This window comes from Muntiacus reevesi, chromosome 13, assembly GCF_963930625.1.
Source record: "Muntiacus reevesi chromosome 13, mMunRee1.1, whole genome shotgun sequence".
NCBI classification, from domain to species: Eukaryota; Metazoa; Chordata; class Mammalia; order Artiodactyla; family Cervidae; genus Muntiacus; species Muntiacus reevesi.
Window position 1 is genome coordinate 59,970,196 of NC_089261.1, and position 18,773 is coordinate 59,988,968.

General features: G+C 40.0%; 1 protein-coding gene across 1 annotated transcript in view; it reads right to left on the bottom strand.

The window, feature by feature from the left end:
• Window positions 1-15,346, bottom strand: part of PRMT9 (protein arginine methyltransferase 9) — a 31,913-nt gene extending 16,567 nt beyond the window's left edge. Inside the window, exons 1-6 of the mRNA XM_065904879.1 lie at window positions 14,985-15,346; window positions 12,251-12,399; window positions 10,032-10,268; window positions 9,347-9,514; window positions 6,519-6,621; window positions 5,435-5,541 (exon numbers count right to left, since the gene is read on the bottom strand). Coding sequence (XP_065760951.1) covers window positions 5,435-5,541; window positions 6,519-6,621; window positions 9,347-9,514; window positions 10,032-10,268; window positions 12,251-12,399; window positions 14,985-15,173 — 953 coding nt within the window. The 5' untranslated portion in view covers window positions 15,174-15,346. The remainder of the gene's footprint in view (window positions 1-5,434; window positions 5,542-6,518; window positions 6,622-9,346; window positions 9,515-10,031; window positions 10,269-12,250; window positions 12,400-14,984) is intronic.
• Between the last annotated feature and the right edge of the window lie 3,427 nt (window positions 15,347-18,773).

Below are 18,773 nucleotides of genomic sequence, written 5' to 3' on the forward strand. Positions count from 1 at the left end.
TATAAACGAAAACAAATAATAGGTGTACGCTAAAATTAAGAACTCCCCTCATCAAAACATATCCAGGAAGAATGTTAAAGGCAAGCCACTGAGTAAAAGACATTTGTAATACATCTACTCAACAAAGGACAAATATCCAAAATATATTTTTAAAGCCCACAATAAAAGAAATCCAAAAATGGGCAAAAGACTCGGACACTTCACAAAAGAAAAAATAGCCAATATGAAAAGTCAGTCGTGAGGGAAATGAAGTTAAAGTCATGCTACACAACCAACAGAGTGGGAAAAATAAACAGTCCATATTAAGTATTGAAAAGTATACAGGCTTGTATACTACTGGTAGGAATATAAAATTAAAAAGACCACTTTGAAAGAGTTTCATAGCTCCTATTCAGGCTGAACATGACTATTCTAGATTCACTCTTAATATGGGAACCTCAAGGTGTCTGACATTTGCACTTCCAGAAACATGGCCAAGGGAAATTCATACACACAACCACCAAAAGAATGTTTAAGAATGCTTATAGCTGTGCTATAAACACAATACTCCCCAAACTGGATATGACCTAAACATCCATCAACAGCAAAATGGAGGAATGCATTGTGGTGTATTCATAAGACAGGCATACTCTGCAGCAATGAGAATCAACAAACCACACACAAGAACACAGACGTGTTGAAATAAGGAAGGCAAGAATGAGACTTCATACTGTATGATACCATTTGTGTGAAATTCAAAACAGGCAAAATAATCTATGGTGTCAGAAGTCAAGACAGTAGACACTCTTGGGAGTGTGGGGCGCTGGTAACTGGAAGGGGTTTCTTCCTAAGGGCCTGGTGGGGTGGGGTGGGGTTCTGGACCATGATCTGAGCACTGGTACACAGTGTATCGACTTCTTGAATCCATCATAAATGCATGGTTTATGTGCTTGCTATAACAATGTTTGATGTCAATAAAAATTTACACTGGGAAAACCACTTGATGAGCATTTTAGAAACACCATCTTGTAACAGGAAACACTTCAACCTCCTCTCATACACACTCATTTATTAGCCTCTCTGTCTTTACAGGGCTTTATGCAGTCTACTTTTAGAAATTATTTTGTTATAGTCTAAAAAGATGGACTATCAAATGGAAGTATTAATGAGTTTAACCATAACTAAATTAGAAATCACAAGTTACAGAAACAAAAGAATGTGACAAGTTCCCTTTCAATTTCTTACCTAGTACATGAACATAAACTTACTGTCAAAACTTCAAACAATGTAGTAAAAAGTGAAAGTCCACCATCACAGCATCCATTTCCTCCCTGTGAGAAGTTTGATGTGTATCCCCTCCCACCTTTTTCTTTCCCTGTATAATCATATGTATGTATGTTGCTCAGACCCACTATACTTATTTTCCTCTGCTCTTAACTCTTTATTGTGAAAATGATTTCAAATTTATAGAAAGGCTCCCAGTGTAGTCTAAAGAACTCTCACATCCTTTAACCACATTCATCAAGTTTTTAATAGTCTACCACATTATTTGTACCATATTCTCTCTCTCTCCACATATACTCTTTCTTCTGAACCATTTGAGAGAAAATTGCATTCATCATACCCATTTATCCTTTCATAGACATACTTCAGTGTATCTTTATTATAAACAAAAGGATATTTTCTTAGTCATAACACATCAAATGCAGTATTATTTCATCTTCATATTAGAATATAGTTCATATTCTGTATTTAGTTAACTGAATCAATAAATCAAAACTGTCTTGTATAATTTCCCCCCTGCTCTCAATACAGGATCATGGTTTCAATTTAGCTGTCCTATCCTTTAAATCTCTTCAATTTTTGTTTCTCATGATGCGGACAATTTTATTTTGTTTTGGTCATACCATGTTGCTTGCAGGATCTTAGTTCCATTTATTAATCTATTTGTTATAAGTAGGGATTTATGGATTCTTACTTTATTCAATGGAACTGCCTTTATATATCTTGGTACTTAAAATGTCCAAGATTTGGCCAGCGGGAGACACTTCCAAACATGCTCCTGTGACCTTTAATCACCCACATCATTTTCTTCAGCAGTTCCTTAAATTTCTGACCCAAGGTATTTCACAGTCATCTTCAGTCTCTTCTGCCCCAGTCTGGGAAGCAGCCATTTCTTCAAGGAGTTACAGTTCCCCGTGATGAGGAATGGTATTCAAAAGCCAAGATTTGAGGGCCATGTATGCTCACTGCTCCTAGAATTATGGCTTCTTTTTCACTAATCGTCATTAACTTCTTTCCCTCTCTACATATGCACCTTAACTGTTTCCTTTAAAGTACTGCACTGGGTGAATGCTTCACAGGAATGCAAGAAGTATGCAGATAGTTTTTTGTTTTAGTTTTTCCAATTACAGTGTAAGCATCCCTGTACACGTTTATTAGGACAAAGTATCAGAAGTAGAAACATTACGTAACAGACTAAACACACCTTTAGTTTTGTTAGATAACGCCAAATTGAGCTACTAAAATGTTGCACCAAAAGGGTATACATTTTCCCCATATCTATGAGAAAATAGGTTTCCCTAGTGGCTCGGTGGTAAAGAATCCATCTGCCAATGCAGGAGACCCAGGTTCAATGCCTGGGCCAGGAAGATCCCCTGGAGAAGGGAATGTTAACCCACTCCAGTATTCTTGCCTGGGAAATCCCATGAACAAGGAATCTGGTGGGCTACAGTTCATGGAGTCTCAAAAAAGTCAGACACAACTTAGTGACTAAACAACAACATGACAAAGTAGGATATTATCTCTTTCGTTGGCCCCACTGTGTGGCTTGCAAGATCTCACTTTCTCGACCAGGGATCAAACCTGGGGCCTCGGCAGTGAAAATGTGGCGTCCCAAACACTGGGCCACCAGGGAATTCCCCTTATCAATCATTCTTAATGTTTCAGAATGTAAACAGTTACAAATGTTATCCTATTGATTTAATTTCCATTTCTCTCATTAATAGACAATTGCAAATATGTTTCAGTTCAGTTCAGTCGCTCAGTCCTGTCCGACTCTTTGCAACCCCATGGACTGCAGCACGCCAGGCCTCCCTGTCCATCACGAACTCCCAGAGTTCACTCAAACCCATGTCCATCGAGTTGGTGATGCCATCCAACCATCTCATCCTCTGTCGTCCCCTTCTCCTCCCGCCTTCAATCTTTCCCAGCATCAGGGTCTTTACAAATGAGTCGGCTCTTCACATCAGGTGGCCAAAGTCTTGGAGTTTCAGCTTCAACATCAGTCCTTCCAATGAACACTCAGGACTGATCTCCTTTAGGATGCACTGGCTGATCTCCTTGCAGTCCAAGGGACTCTCAAGAGTCTTCTCCAACTTTATTCTAAAAGTTGGAAATTTTACCTCAGCTTGTCATCTGCCTTTTAACTTTATACTATCTTTCACCAGACATTCAACTCTCTTTTAATGTGTTAAATTCGTCCATCTTTTATGGCTTCTAGATCCTCCCTCTGTTTTGCTTTGGAAAGCCTTCACCACTTAATGGATTTTTTTACACTTAAGATACTTAATTCATTTTGGAATCAAAAGTAAAGATCTAACTTTAACCATTTGAAGGACAGGGAGGCTGGTGTACTGCAGTCCAAGGAGTTGCAGAGTCAGACATGACTGAGCACCTGAAGAACAACAACTTTACCCAAGTGAAGCACTTCATCTCCATTTACTGAACAGTTTATCCTTCCTCCACTCATATGAAATACCTCATCTCTATCACACACTAAATCTCTATAAATTCAAAGGTGTATCTAGAGTCTTTATTGTGTTACACTGATCTATTTTTTCTATTTCTGCATGAAAAAATTACTGTTTTTTATTTCTAGTTTTTATATCTAATAAACCAAGTTTCTTAAAACCTAAAACCTCTAAACTCTGGGAACTGCAACACTAGGAAACAACTCTTAAGAAATCATGAAGCAAATCTATTAACATGAAGAGGCTCACTAGAGCTAATATATTTACTGATATTTTAACAGATTTACTGATACTGATCATTTTTACTGAAGCAAAATGAAATTTATACACACACACATTTACTTACACAGAGCTGACCACCAACTAGCCCACTCTAATCCAGCCAACCTGCTGGCAAAGGCCACTTTCTGGTGAGTGCCTGTGCCTGACCAATCGCTAACTACCTTACTTATCACCCTGTAACATACACTGAGGAGGTAAGGAGGAATATACTATGAAGATGAGCAGTAGTTATCTACCAGTGAGGCGCTCAGGATGATTTTTATTTTCTTCCTTGAATCACCAGTATTTCCTAAAACATTTATGTGTTACATTTACTACTACTGAGTTATCAGATGGAGGACCTCCTTAAAAAGTCCTGAAACATTATGGATCAACACTTTAGCAAAATAAAAAAATTCATTAATTTTCAAAAAAAAGTACCAAGAAGTTTTTATAACTAAAAAAAATTTTCACCTGTATCACACTGCATAAATCTCAGAATCTCGAGGGTACAAAGATCCTAAAATTTCATCCCATGTACCAATAAAGCATTATAATATCAACAATTATTAAGAACAGAAAACTGGGAGAAATAAAATTATTTTCACATGGATATTTTTATTTCACTCTAAAATTAGTTTGAACTTAGTATTTTTCTCATGAATCTATCACACATCAAAAGGATACTATGTTGTATCAAAATTAAAATTTTCCACTGGAAAACTGAAAGCTGATTGTTAATCCAAGAGTCGGGTTTCTTAACCACTAGTGCCACCTGTGAAGCCCACAGGCGCAGTAGAGGATACTAAAGTTGTTTTCTGTTATCACGGAAGCTATAGTCAAGATAGGAAGATAAGGAATATTCTTGAAAATATCTTTTTCTTGTAACTACAGAAATGAATGATACTGGCAGTGAGTACTAAAGAAGTTCGATGAAGGGAGAAACTTTTTTTTGGTGTTTTTGGATGAGATTTTCTAGAAAGAATAGAGAGAGACCAGAACTCTGCGGGTTAGGCTTTGGTGAAAACTCCAGGTGTGGTAAAGCACGGGAGGCGACAGGAGGGGGACAGTCAACATATGAGAGATAAACATGGGTAATGGAAGTGGGGGAAGGGTTTGGAGGGGAGGCTCTCTCCTGCACTCCATGTTGTCTGTAGGGGAGTCACTGATGGTAGGAAGTATTTGTATAGAACATTGGGGATGGATGTCCTGATTGTTAATCCAAGAGTCGGGTTTCTTATCTTTGAAGAAAGTTTTAAAGACGCAAAAAAAAAAAAAAGGGCAAAAATAAAATTAAGACTGGAACAAATATCAAGAATGTAAAGGTCAGAAGATGATACATTCTCATCCGAAAGTGCACTAAATAACGTTTTAAGTACAGGCAACTCCTCAAAATTACTGAAATATTTTTTTTAATATTTACTGTTTAAATAATCACTTACCTATGATGTCTTCTTATCTCTGCACATTCTACTGCCATCCCAAATATAACAGCACTTGCTGGTATAACTTTCCCATATTTTTCACAATTACCATTTTCACCTTTGGTCTAAAAATATAACAGTAAAAATTATATTCTGTTACATTGATGTCAAAATATTTTTGTCAAAATATGTGTGTATGATGGCAAGCTATGAAAATTTATAAAAAGCTTAGAAAAACAATAGTTAATGATAAACAGATTAAGTTTTTTTCCTTTAAAAAGTTTATTTCCATTTATATATATATATGAATATATATGTGTAAGTATACATATATCATATATACGCGTGTGTGTGTATACGTATAAATTTTTTTTTTAAGTACTAGTAAGATGGAAGGGAGGGAGGGAGGCAGGAGCTAGAAGCCTCTAATTTGCACACGAGAAAAGATCTCCGGGTATGACTTTAATGAAGAGGCCAAAATCACCATTACCTACTTGAAAAACAAACTGCTCTTCTTTCAACCTTTCATTAGCTATTTTAAATGCAAGTAATTTTCTGTAAGTAGTCAATTCTTATTACATGTTAAAATCCTTTCTTTCATAATACATATATCAATATATACATGAAAGCTACAGTTTATGGGCCACATTAGAGGATTTCAATGTAAAATACAACTTGGCAATTATAAGAGCCAATTCTGTCCAGCCTAGGTCCAAGTGGTACCTTAAAATCGTACCACACCAGTTACCCACTACATTCCCCTTTGGTAAATTTGCCAAATATACAATATGAGCAGTGAAGCTGTAAAGCTCAAAATACTTCCATTTCTCAACCTCACTCAAGAATTCCAGAGTCAATCCCTTCATCACACAACGTCAATTCCTAAGAACTCCTGCCTGTATACCCTATTTGGGCACACAAGAATACACTGCACTATGTTATTAAACGTATTTTGTGCACATGGATTTCCTGCCAGCTACATAGTTTGTACCTCAATAGTGAGATGCATTTCCTATTGCTTTGCAACTACGCTAGGGGCTCAATGAACCATCTACTGAATAATGAATTCTTAATCAAATTTAAGTGTTTTTATGCTGCTTACCTTTGGCTGCAAAAGTAAATGCTCCCATGCATGAATCAAACTCTCCACAATTCCTTCTCCAAATAAACCTGCATCGACAGTTTCTGTTACAACTAGGGACACTCTATAGAATGATTTTTTAAAGATATATGTAAGTAAAATATCATGCTATTTATGTAAAAGATGTCAAAGCTGAGAGAAGGAAGAATATATTATAGACACAGCACAAATATAAAATTTTCTCGTACATTTCATGTTTAACATCCACCCTTGAATCCTAAGGAACTCTAATGTTGCTCCAAGGCTCCTCTGTTCTCCACTGGCAGCTTCGTGGCGGGGACAGTAGGGGTCACAGACAACCTTCACTTGACCTGCTGCCTCCTGGGTTATTCTTTCATTGCCTAGACCCTAAGGATTGGTTCATATCCGTTACTTTTACCAGTCCCGCTCCTTAACCCTGAGTAACTGGACATCCATCCCCAATGTTCTATACAAATACTTCCTACCATCAGTGACTCCCCTACAGACAACATGGAGTGCAGGAGAGAACCTCCCCTCCAAACCCTTCCCCCACTTCCATTACCCATGTTTATCTCTCATATGTTGACTGTCCCCCTCCTGTCGCCTCCCGTGCTTTACCACACCTGGAGTTTTCACCAAAGCCTAACCCGCAGAGTTCTGGTCTCTCTCTATTCTTTCTAGAAAATCTCATCCAAAAACACCAAAAAAAAGTTTCTCCCTTCATCGAACTTCTTTAGTACTCACTGCCAGTATCATTCATTTCTGTAGTTACAAGAAAAAGATATTTTCAAGAATATTCCTTATCTTCCTATCTTGACTATAGCTTCCGTGATAACAGAAAACAACTTTAGTATCCTCTACTGCGCCTGTGGGCTTCACAGGTGGCACTAGTGGTTAAGAACCCGCCTGCCAATGCAGGTTAGACGTAAGACATACGTGTTCAATCCCTGGGTCAGGAAGATCCCCTGGAGAAGGGAATGGCAACCCCCTTCAGTATTTTTGCCTGGAGAATCCCATGGACAGAGGAGTCTGGCAGGCTACAGTCCATGGGGTCACGACTTCAGTTGGACACGACTGAAGCACAGTATGGCACTGTGCCTGAAACCAGTATTTTCTATACATACACAAAATTTTCCGTATTCATGATTGCATATATTTAGAATGCAAAAGGCATCTCAAATCATATGACATCTTCCAAGTCTCTAGATTTGCTCAAGGTAAAAATAAATCATTATTAATTATTATTATTGGGATTCACTGCTGTCTCAAGCAGTAAAGAATCTGCCTGCAATGCAGGAGGCATGAGTTGGATCACTGAGTCAGCAGAGCCTCTGGAGAAGGAAATGGCAACCCACTCCAGTATTCTTGCCTAAGAAATCCCAAGGAGAGGGGGCCTTGGCAGGCTACAGTCCACAGGGTCGCAAAGAGTTGGACACGACTTAGTGACTAGACAACAACAGATTATTATTATTATAAACCATATCTCTTCATTCAAAGTCAATACATCCTTTCTATAGAACTATGTGTGAGAAAAAAGTGGATTAAGGTAATGTAACTTTGACTCACACTATGTACTGAATTGGGTACCAACCAAAAGTCACACTGAAGCGCTAACTCCCAGTGTGACTGTATTTGGAGATAGATCTTTACGACGTTAATTCAGGTTCAATGAGGTCATAAGAGTGAAGTCCTAATCTGATGGGACCTGTGCCCTAATAAAAGTGGAGGTGATCAAAAGCACTGATCTCTCTCTCCTCGCGGACACAGAGGAAACGCCATGTAAGGACACAATAGGACGACTATCTGTAAAGCTAGCAATAGAGCTCCAGCCGGAATCCAAATTTGCCAGCACCCATGATCATGGACTTCCAGCCTCCAGAGCTGTGAGAAGATAAACGTCTGTAATTCCAGCCACTCTAGTCTGTGGGATTTTGTCAATGGCAGCCTGATCAGACTAAGACAGTTGAGGACACTATTTCTATAAAATGTATTTAATATCTGCCTCAACAACCTAACAGGACTTCTTTCATGAAAACAAACCTAGAGACAACTGAAAAGCATAACTATCACGTAAATTTAAATATTCTCATACATATATGGAGGAAGACTTTTCAAAATCATAGTCCCATGGATGACAGAGTACAAAAAAGCCCTGTTTCAATGTGAACTGAATTTAAGTAAGACGAAAAGAGAGACTGCCCAGGGGAGGTAGTAACACAAGTGCTACAGAGAAAACTGCATCTAAAAATGATAGTTTGTTGGACCAGACGATTTTTAAATCCCCTCTAGCTCTAAAATTCCATCCCCTTGTGATATGGACCAAAATGAAATAACACTAAAAAGTTGAGACTTATGACATAATAGTCAAAGCATCTGAAGAGGGGAAGTCAAAATACATTGACAGCTGATGCTTCCAAAGCTTTCATTTTAGCCAAGAATATTAACACTGAATGTGATTAAGTCCAGCAAGCTTAATCTACTCATGCATTACGTTTACAATTTTTAAATAGCTATGTACCACATAGGAGGTATGACCCATTTTCACAACCAGAATACTAGAATGAACAAAGATAAAGTAACTTGCTAAAGCTGAAGTTTATTGATTAAATCCCTTGCTGCATATTTTTCTCAAGATGTTCAAATCTTCTTTGTCAAGAATATGACATTATGAAAATTTATCTTATGCTGAACTATCCTATATCTGTACCTTCACAATATAAAGGTTTCAGCATTTCTATTTGGACTAGAAGCTAGAAATGTGAGTATCTTAATTTTTAAGAAGTAAAATAGTGGACTATAAACAGTAAAATTAGTTCATGGCGTAATACCTTTCAGGAATGTGTTTTGGAATTTTTATGTCAAGCGACTTCATGTGTAAGAGTTTGATCCCTTCTTCCATCTTGTTTGCTGCCACTACGTCACAGGCAAGTTCATACATGGTCTTGGATAACTCACAGGCATACACAGAAGGTGCTCCAGCTTTCCTAGCAAACATGCTACAGGGGGGAAAAGTGTTCCGTCAAAAAAATAATCTACTGTTTTCTTTCCAAATTTCAGTGAAATTATGAAACACGGGGTTTTCCTTTTATTCTTTACCACAACCATTATTTACTCTGCATTTGAAAAAATGAACTAATATTCTCGCCAAGAAACAAATCAGACAATAAATCGTAACATCCACCTTACTAAGACAACTGTCATGCAGAAGGCTAATAGACTTTTAAAAACTAGACTCAACCAGAATGTTAATGTAAAATCTACTCAAAAAAGCATTATGCAAAATTTCAGTGTTAATTCCAAATGTTTCTTGATGGCTATGTCAAGTTCTTAATAAAGAAAAAGTTATAGTGAAAATGACAATAATAATAGCTGCATGAATAATCTTAACAAGATTATGAGAAATAAATTAATCTCTATTTTTAAATTTCACTGTCAAAATTTTCGACATTTGATAAAATCTTTAATTTACATTAGTATACATGTATATGTAATTAAAACACAATTCCAACAAACCTAAGTATTCCAGTTCCTGCTCCAATATCCAAAACACTTTTGGAGCCCGAACACACCGCCTTTTGGATTGCTGCGTTATAAATTGTGTTCCTTTTGGTGTCATTAAGCATGATAAAGTGCCAGCGTTCCACCAACCAGTTTGCAACACGATAAAAATTCTCCTTTGCATCATTGAAATCAGGGTTTAGCTTCACTGCTTTATGAAAATACCCAGCTGCTTCATCTCTAAAGCCCATTCTACAATGAAAAATGACAAAAGAAACATTCAACTATAAACTGTTAATGCCTTGGTTCATGTCACTCATGAAGCCTGAGAACCCCCCTCCAGCACCCTAAATCCTACCCAACACAAGTGCCGTCTCCGTGGGAAGCCCTCAGTGAGGACTGCGAGTCTCATTTACTTCTTTCCTTTCTAAATCCCTATTATATTTATGCATTCCAGGACACTAACAAGGACCTGACTATGAAATAACTACTTTACTAATGTATAGTAGAAGCTCTCCTAGTCATCTTCCATTTAAACAACTTTCTAGAACACCAGGTTTCTAAAAACCACTTCCCTGTAAAAGATACTAATGCCTATGGCTAGCAGGTGTCTCTCTGCTGTGCCTTCAACCGAGCAGAATGGTCATCAAGAGTTAGCATATTTGCAGCCAGACCAATTTACACTTGTTACTAAAATTATATATTTTTCAGTTCTAATGAGATGGATGAAACTGGAGCCCATTATACAGAGTGAAGTAAGCCAGAAAGATAAAGAACATTACAGTATACTAACACATATATACGGAATTTAGAAAGATGGTAACGATGGCCCTATATGCAGGGCAGAAGAAGAGACGCAGATGTACAGAACAGACTTTTGAACTCTGTGGGAGAAGGTGAGGGTGGGATGTTTCGAAAGAACAGCATGTATATTATCTGTGGTGAAACAGACCACCAGCCCAGGTGGGATGCATGAGTCAAGTGCTCGGGCCTGGTGGGCTGGGAAGACCCAGAGGAATCGGGTGGAGAGGGAGGTGGGATGGGGGACCGGGATGGGGAACACGTGTATCTTTATGGCTGATTCATACCAATGTATGACAAAACCCACTGAAAAATAAAAAATAAAAAATAAAATTTAAAAAAAAAAAATGAAAAAAAAAAAAATTATATATTTTGTTGTACTTGTTACTAAAATTATATATTTTAATTAAAAATAACAGAAACCAAGTGAATATGACTGCAAAAAGAGAGTCATTGTGTCCGAAGAAAAAAAAATCAAAGGTGAGTCACCCAAAAATTACTACTGAATTATATATGAGCAAATCAATAACAAAAGACGGAAGGAAAAAAACTTCTCAAACCACCTTGCTTCTTAAACCATCTAAAAACTCCCTCTCTTTGTAAAATAGCTACCCACCTGTAGGCCAACACACTTGTACTGCACAGGGTTAGCTGCTGTGAAGCTCCCACATGAGATTTCAGAGCCATCAGAGTGGCCCATGCTCTCCTCAACAAGTGAGTTACCTGACCACGTGCTTGGATTTACGCAAACTGCTATTCAGGTTTCTAAATGTTCACTCACAATCTCTATTCCTATACCTCTCTGTTACTGACGGGTGATTTATGCACCACACCAGCGTATGGTCCACATGATGAAGAGAACTGAGCCGGCAGAACCCTTCCATATTCATACCCCTTTGCAAGCAGCTCTAAGCATCCCACGAATTTTAAAGAAACAGAATCAGACTATTTCTTTTGGGTATGGTATAAGCAAAAAAAAAAAATACATTGTAGAACCCAAAGAGTGAATGGCACTCTTAGGAAAGGAAATGCCAAGCTTCCAGGAAGTTCTGGAGAACGGTTTACAAGAAGGTTCCCCAGCAAGGGACCTCAGTGACTTCTCTGCCACCCTGGCACTCAGGCTATGACCTCTCCAACAAGGTCTGTATATCTCAGTCCAGGGAAAGGAACTCTTTCATGGATACCTGATCTCAGCCTCAAGGGCAGCAGCTATTACACAGTATATGATGTAAAATTATTATATTGCATCTACTACTCCTACATGCTTTTGATTTCTCTTTACTTCTCACTAGCCAACTCTCTAGTCTGATCCCTTTAAAGTTAATAATTCTTTGTAGTAAACTTTTCCTGCTCAAATTACTGTACTACACATTTATCCAATTCAGACAGATCCAGAATAATTCTGAACTTATAATACTGAAACCAACGCACACCTGAAGAGATGCTCCCCCATACTGTTGCAAATCACTTCATCATCAGGAAACAGTTCCAAGGCTTGCTCATAGCAGCCAAGTAGGTCTTGTGTTCTACTGAGAGCATCGAGTTCTTCAGCCCATCTGAAGAGCGTATACTGAAAAGTTTCCTTCACAAAAGAGAACAGTAAATTAGTCAATAACATAAATGGTGAAAGAATACTCAACACGACTTGAAGAGTCCACAGAAAATAAAACTTAGTGACAATTGAAAATTACCTTAAGTCTTATTGGGCTTTAATAGGCCTGTTTACTGAATAAACAAATGCATAAGTGAGTAAATTTTATCACCTACATGGTAGTAAAAGGCAAAATTAAGACAGTTTGACCGCTCTCCAAACTCTCTCCATACGTGGCCTCCTCACCACATTCTCCACTGACCCCCTTTTCCTGCAGATTCCTATGTTCAGGAGTAAGGCCTTGACCCTCTTTTCTTCTCATTCATCCCCAAGGCATCACCTATATTGAAGGATGCCACATCTACATCTCAAATCAAGACCCTCTCTTCTGAACCTCAGGCCCATAGATACCGCTCCCTAGCAGTCATCTCAAGCAGGGACTGCACCCTTACCCAATCCCAAACTCAGCTCAACCCAAACATTTCCTGACCAGTGAGCAGAGAAGAGCACTGAACAACAATCCTGTTCCTATCATGACAGAGGCCTCACAGAGAGAAATTCAACATGTAATTTTGAAAAAAATTCAAAATGTTCTAAATTGAACCCATAACAGTCTTCTCACAAAGGTTAAGGTACCACCCAACCTCAGACTGTGAAGTCACCTTATAATGCTACCTTAACTCCAAAACAATTAATTTCAAACCCAGCCAATTCTCTCTCATTATTGTTAAATCTGTCACCTCCTCTCTCCGAGTTGTGGGGGCCTTTTACTCATACTTTATGCCTCTTTGCCCCCAATACAATGTGGGCCTTGTGACCACTTGCTGCTGCTGCTGCTGCTGCTGCTAAGTCGCTTCAGTTGTGTCCGACTCTGTGCGACCCCATAGATAGCAGCCCACCAGGCTCCTCCGTCCCTGGGATTCTCCAGGCAAGAACACTGCAGTGGGTTGCCATCGCCTTCTCCAATGCATGAAAGTGAAAAGTGAAAGGGAAGTCGCTCAGTCGTGTCTGACTCTTAGCAACCCCATGGACTGCAGCCCACCAGGCACCTCCGTCCATGGGATTTTCCAGGCAAGAGTACTGGAGTGGGGTGCCATTGCCTTCTCCAGTGACCACTTGCCAGACAACAGCAACCGCCTTCCCACAGTCATCCTCACTCCCATCGCATCTCCCTCCCAACATTCTCCACACTGCAACCCAGTGTAGACAGAGCAGCCTGCAGTCATTCCAGCTTTATCACGGACAACATTTATATCATCTTCCCATATTTTCTACAGGAGAGTTAAACCTGAAACAGAATTTTAATGGAATTCACTAGAGAGACGAGGATAGGATGAAGATTCTAGGGTGTGGGAGGGAAAAAAACACAGATTACATTAAATGGATTGGGGAATTTATAGGTAAGGAGCTTGGTGTGGCTGAAGTGTGAGGATGGGAAGTAGAAGGAAATAAGACTAAAGAAATAGGTCTTTCACAGAGGCCCATGAAAAGAAATATGGGAGTTTGTTTTGCAGGAAATAGAGCTAGTTACTTAACCCTACTGAACATCAGGAATTGAAATACAAACTTTATATTTATTTTAATACACACCGCCCCTGTTTTACAAGAGGAAACTAAGGAGCAAAGAACTGAGGGAAAAGCACTTGGACAGATCCATTATTCTATGTCTGCCTACCTAGAAGAGCAAACTCAATCTCAAGCACTTTCTCCTCCTTCAGGCTAGCTGGTCCTGGAATTTACACTAAGTTTTTGTGAACTATAAATGTCTATACAAAATTGACATCTATCGGGAAGAAGTCGGGGATTCTGGGATCCTATCCAAAATATCAACAGTCTTGGGGTTGAGAAACCTTCCATGAAATAAAGCAAAGTAGCTTCAGGTTGAAAACTGAATGCAAAATTAAGCTAAATCATTTTTTTGAAATTCTTCTAAAGTAACCTGAAAAAAAAAAATTACAGAACTTCAACAGAGTAACTCTCACAAATAATCTAATAACTGAAACTTAAAGAATGCATCGCCAAATGATTACTTCAGGCTAATTCCAAATTTAATTCAGCACTGTTTCCACAACAGTAGAGAGGAGAGCCAAGTGCAAATGCCCTGGGGCAGGAACTTGCCAGAATTAGATACAGGACGTGACAGAAGATCACTGAAGGCCTCATGTGCAATATAACCTTTGGAATTTGAATGAAGTGCAAGTTTTGAAATGGACGAATGACACCATTCGGCTTTTGTTATGAAAAGCTCACGTTGGCTGTGTTGCAGAAGACAGTCTAGTTTCTCGAGCCAAAGCGAACTGCAAAAGTCAACAGGGGATGATTAAGGCTTGAATCAGGCTAGTAAAAAAGAAGGTGGTGAAAAGGAATACGATTCTGGATGTACATTTCGAGGGTCAGCAAACAATATTTTCTAACAGGCTGGTTGCGGTTGCGAATAAAACAGTCAACGGTGAACAGTAAACATTAATAACAACCACTAGGCACTTATAGTCCACACTCACTCCTCCAACTACCTAAGTATTAATTTACTTATACAAGAACAGAGGCTCGACCTGCGGGAGAAGGGCCCTCCTCACCTTCACATCGTCTTTCAGCTCCGGCGCCAGGCTGAGCACGAGGAGGTAGTGGGCATAGGCGGTGCCGAAGTCCTGGGAACCCAGGCAATGCTCTGCGCTCTGCAAGGACCGCGACACCAGCTCGTCCCGCCCAGCTGCCCCGGCGCCACTCCTGGCGCCCCGGCGGGGCCTGGGCCGCGAGTTCGGCATGACAGAGTCACCGGCAGAAATCTGCGCCAGTATCACCAACGGGAAGATGCTCTGGCAAACGGAAGGAGCAAACAGTCTCGGTGACACCACTTCCACGAAACTAACCGGAGCGCCAGAACCTGCACAGGTAACCTATTCCCTGGCCACCACAAGTTCGCCCACCTTCGCCAGGCAGAAGCCCCGCCCCTTCCCGGTGGGGCGGGTTCCATTGGCTGGCGGCGCCCGCTGCGCGAACGTCGGCACGCCCGACGTGAGCACGTCGCCGCCCCCACCCCCCCCCGCCCCCCATTTAGGCGATAAGGCGTCCACCGCGCGTGCGCTTAGGAGACCTTCCTTAATGATTTCTTTCTTGTTTGGGCGTTTGACAAGAAACAATAATCGCTTTCTCCCTCTTTCCTGACTTCAGGAATCTGTGACCTCAGCTGGGACACCTAAACTCGGCCGCCCCAACCAAGCCGAAGCTGCACCCGCCCGCGAGGGAGGTGACATGTATGAGGAGAGATGGTCAGGCATTTGTGGTGATGTGTAAGCCCTTTGGGTCGTGATCACTAGATCTCCAAGTGGCGAAAGTGGAAAGAACTCGGGGATAGCAGAAGCACACCAAATGGGGTCGAGGAAATGCTTTCACCGACGTTTTAAAAATCATCCTCACAGATCATGCTCATCTTACAGACTGAGAGGGATATCCTGACATGGTATTTGCCCAGGAAAATCACATACAGGCACGGTTCAAATTCGAGTCCCTGACTTCCTGTTCCGTTTTCTCGAAGACGAACTTAGGATTTATCTCAACTCTTCGAGGTTATAACTACTGTATACTGGTTACGTTATTACATTTAAAAAATTTTCTGCATTCAAGTGTGGACCATAAGGGGTAAATTCAGAGCTTTTAAACCCGAGGGGGTCAGTTCACTTCAGTTCCGTCGCTCAGGCGTGTCCGACTCTTTGCGACCCCATGGACTGCAGCACGCCAGGCCTCCCTGTCCGTCACCAAGGCCCGAAGCCTACTCAAACTCATCTCTATCATGTAGGTGATGCCATCCGACCTTCTCATCCTCTGTCGTCCCCTTCTCCCTCCGCCTTCAATCTTTCCCAGCATCAGGGTCTTCAGTGAGTCAGTTCTCTGCGTCAGGTGGCCAAAGTATTGGAGTTTAAGCTTCAGCATCAGTCCTTTCAATGAATATTCAGAACTGACCTGTTTAGGATTGACTGGTTTGCTCTCCTTGTAGTCCAAGGGTCTCTCAAGAGTCTTCTCCAACACCACAGTTCAAAAGCGTCAATTCTTCCATGCTCAGCTTTCTTTATAGTCCAACTTCCATATCCTTCCTAAACGGAGGGGGTGATGCATAGGAATTACAGCTGAAAAAAAGCCATTCTTTTCCCTAGTTTCATACACCCAGATAGTGAATGTTTACTTAAGGAACAAAAAAGGGGAGCATTTTGCATGTCAAACTGAGAGACTTTGGGGACTCCAGTGCTCAGAAATGCATCATTTACATGCCTTCTCTTTTGACCTGGTTATCTGAACCACCCTTCCTTACAGCATTCAGGTAAATTCTAATCAGTTCTTCAAAATCCAGATCACTAGATTGTGGCCTGCTGCGGTAGCCAGGAAATTCCTCAAGGACAGGATTATTTTTAATAATTTTTTAACTCTGCACCTGGCAGAGTCTGGCTCAAAGTAAGCAATTAGATTTTTAAAAATTTTAGTGGAAACTACAATCACCCCACTCGGTTTTGCAGCTTAAGCCTTTACCAACTATATAAGGTCCTTATTTCTCTCTCAATCTCAATTGCTGCTCTCTGTAGTAAATTTAAGATTGAACTCTATTTATTTCAGTATATGGGGAGAATCATCAGTAACTGATCTATAGTGAGAATAGAAGAGATTTTCTTTGGAACCAAACTGAGAATTAACTGCCTGGCAAACAGGCTGTTGGATAGCTCTGAGGAACTGTTTCATGGAAACATGGTTTCAGCACAGTTTTATATATTGTCAGAACAAAGAGTATCAAACATGACAGAGCTACATTCTTTCAAGTTTCAAAGAGACAGAGCAGCACATACACAGTGAGTAAGTATGGCCTTCTGCTCGGGGAAGGGAGCCTTATCATCATAGGCTACAGACCTGACCATTGACGCTCCAGGAAGAGAGAGGCACTTCTGTCTTTAAAATGGACACTTTTCTTCTGAGCAGTGGTTTTCTTGAATGGTTAAAGCGAATGTACAATGTATGTTTAAATAGGCTACAAAGCAGGCTGTTCTGCTTAGCACAAAGTTTAAGTTAAATCGTGTATAAGCAAGAATGACTTCCTCATACCTTAGTGTGTGAACATTTCTTCCTGCATCACCTCACGCAGCTGAAATGCTAAGGGCTCTTTTGTCCAGCAGGATGTAGTAGAACATGAAAAGACTACTTAACTGAAAAAAAAAGGTGCATTCTAGTCCAAGCTTGATCCTTCCTGGCCCATTCAAGAACCTTTCCTCAAGAGTATTTGAAAAAAGACCTAACAAAGCTGCTTCTCCTACTTTGGACACAAGATGGACCAGACCATCAAATGAGATGCTATATGTATCAGCATTTTGTATATAATATACATTTAATGCTATGCATTATTACTGTTATATAGACTCATTTAAAACATAGCTGGATTGTTAAAAATTAGATCACTGACACCTTTAAGCATTTGATCAGAAGTCTATACAGCTCATATCTTTTAAGAGACCATTGGAATAGACCGCTGAGACCATGCTCTAAAGCCCTTGCTCCGCAACAAGAGAAGCCACCACGATGAGAAGCCTTTGCACCACCACTAGAGAGTAACCCCCACTCACCACAACTAGAGAAAGCCCAGTTGCAGCGACAAAGACCCAGCGCAGCCAAAACATTAATTTTAAAAAAGAGGCCTTGGAGCTTAAATATGATTGCTAAAACTAAGGAAAGTGTCACAGAAAAAAAAAAAAAAAAGTCAAATGTAATTGGCTGGACTTTCTCCCCAGAAAGCAGAAGGAGGCTTCCTAATCGTTCTCTCCAGAGATTTTGGTTGGGGGAATCACTTCAGACTTCATCATTCTGTCACCTTCGTGAGTCCCTGCTTCTGCGGAATTCTGCAGTACTTCATTTTACAGATGATCTCGTATGCCAGGGTATGCGTTCCCGTGCCACAGGGCAAGGTTTTTTTTCTCTTGTTTTGCCTTGTTTTGTTTTTTTCAATCTGTTTGGTTTGTTAAGATAACCAAACTACTTAAAACATTTAGACTGCATGAAACTCAAAGTGGACATATTCTTACCAAGTCAATATAGGCTGAGATGGAGAGAAAACTTGACAGGAAGTAGAGAAAGGGCAGAAAAGAAAAGAAGCCAACTTCAGTTGTTTTGTCATCTCCTATAGCATCAACCTGTGGGCAGTGACTACTGCTAAAAAAAAAAAAAAAATGCTCAGGATGCTCCCTGCCCCTTCTGAAAAACTTCAGATAACTTTGTGAGATACTAAGTCTCACTAACTTACACTGAATATTCTAGATACAGAAATCACAGGTTATTTGCATTTCTTTGTGGTTTATCTTTAACACTCTCTTAGACACTAGGGAAAGTCACTT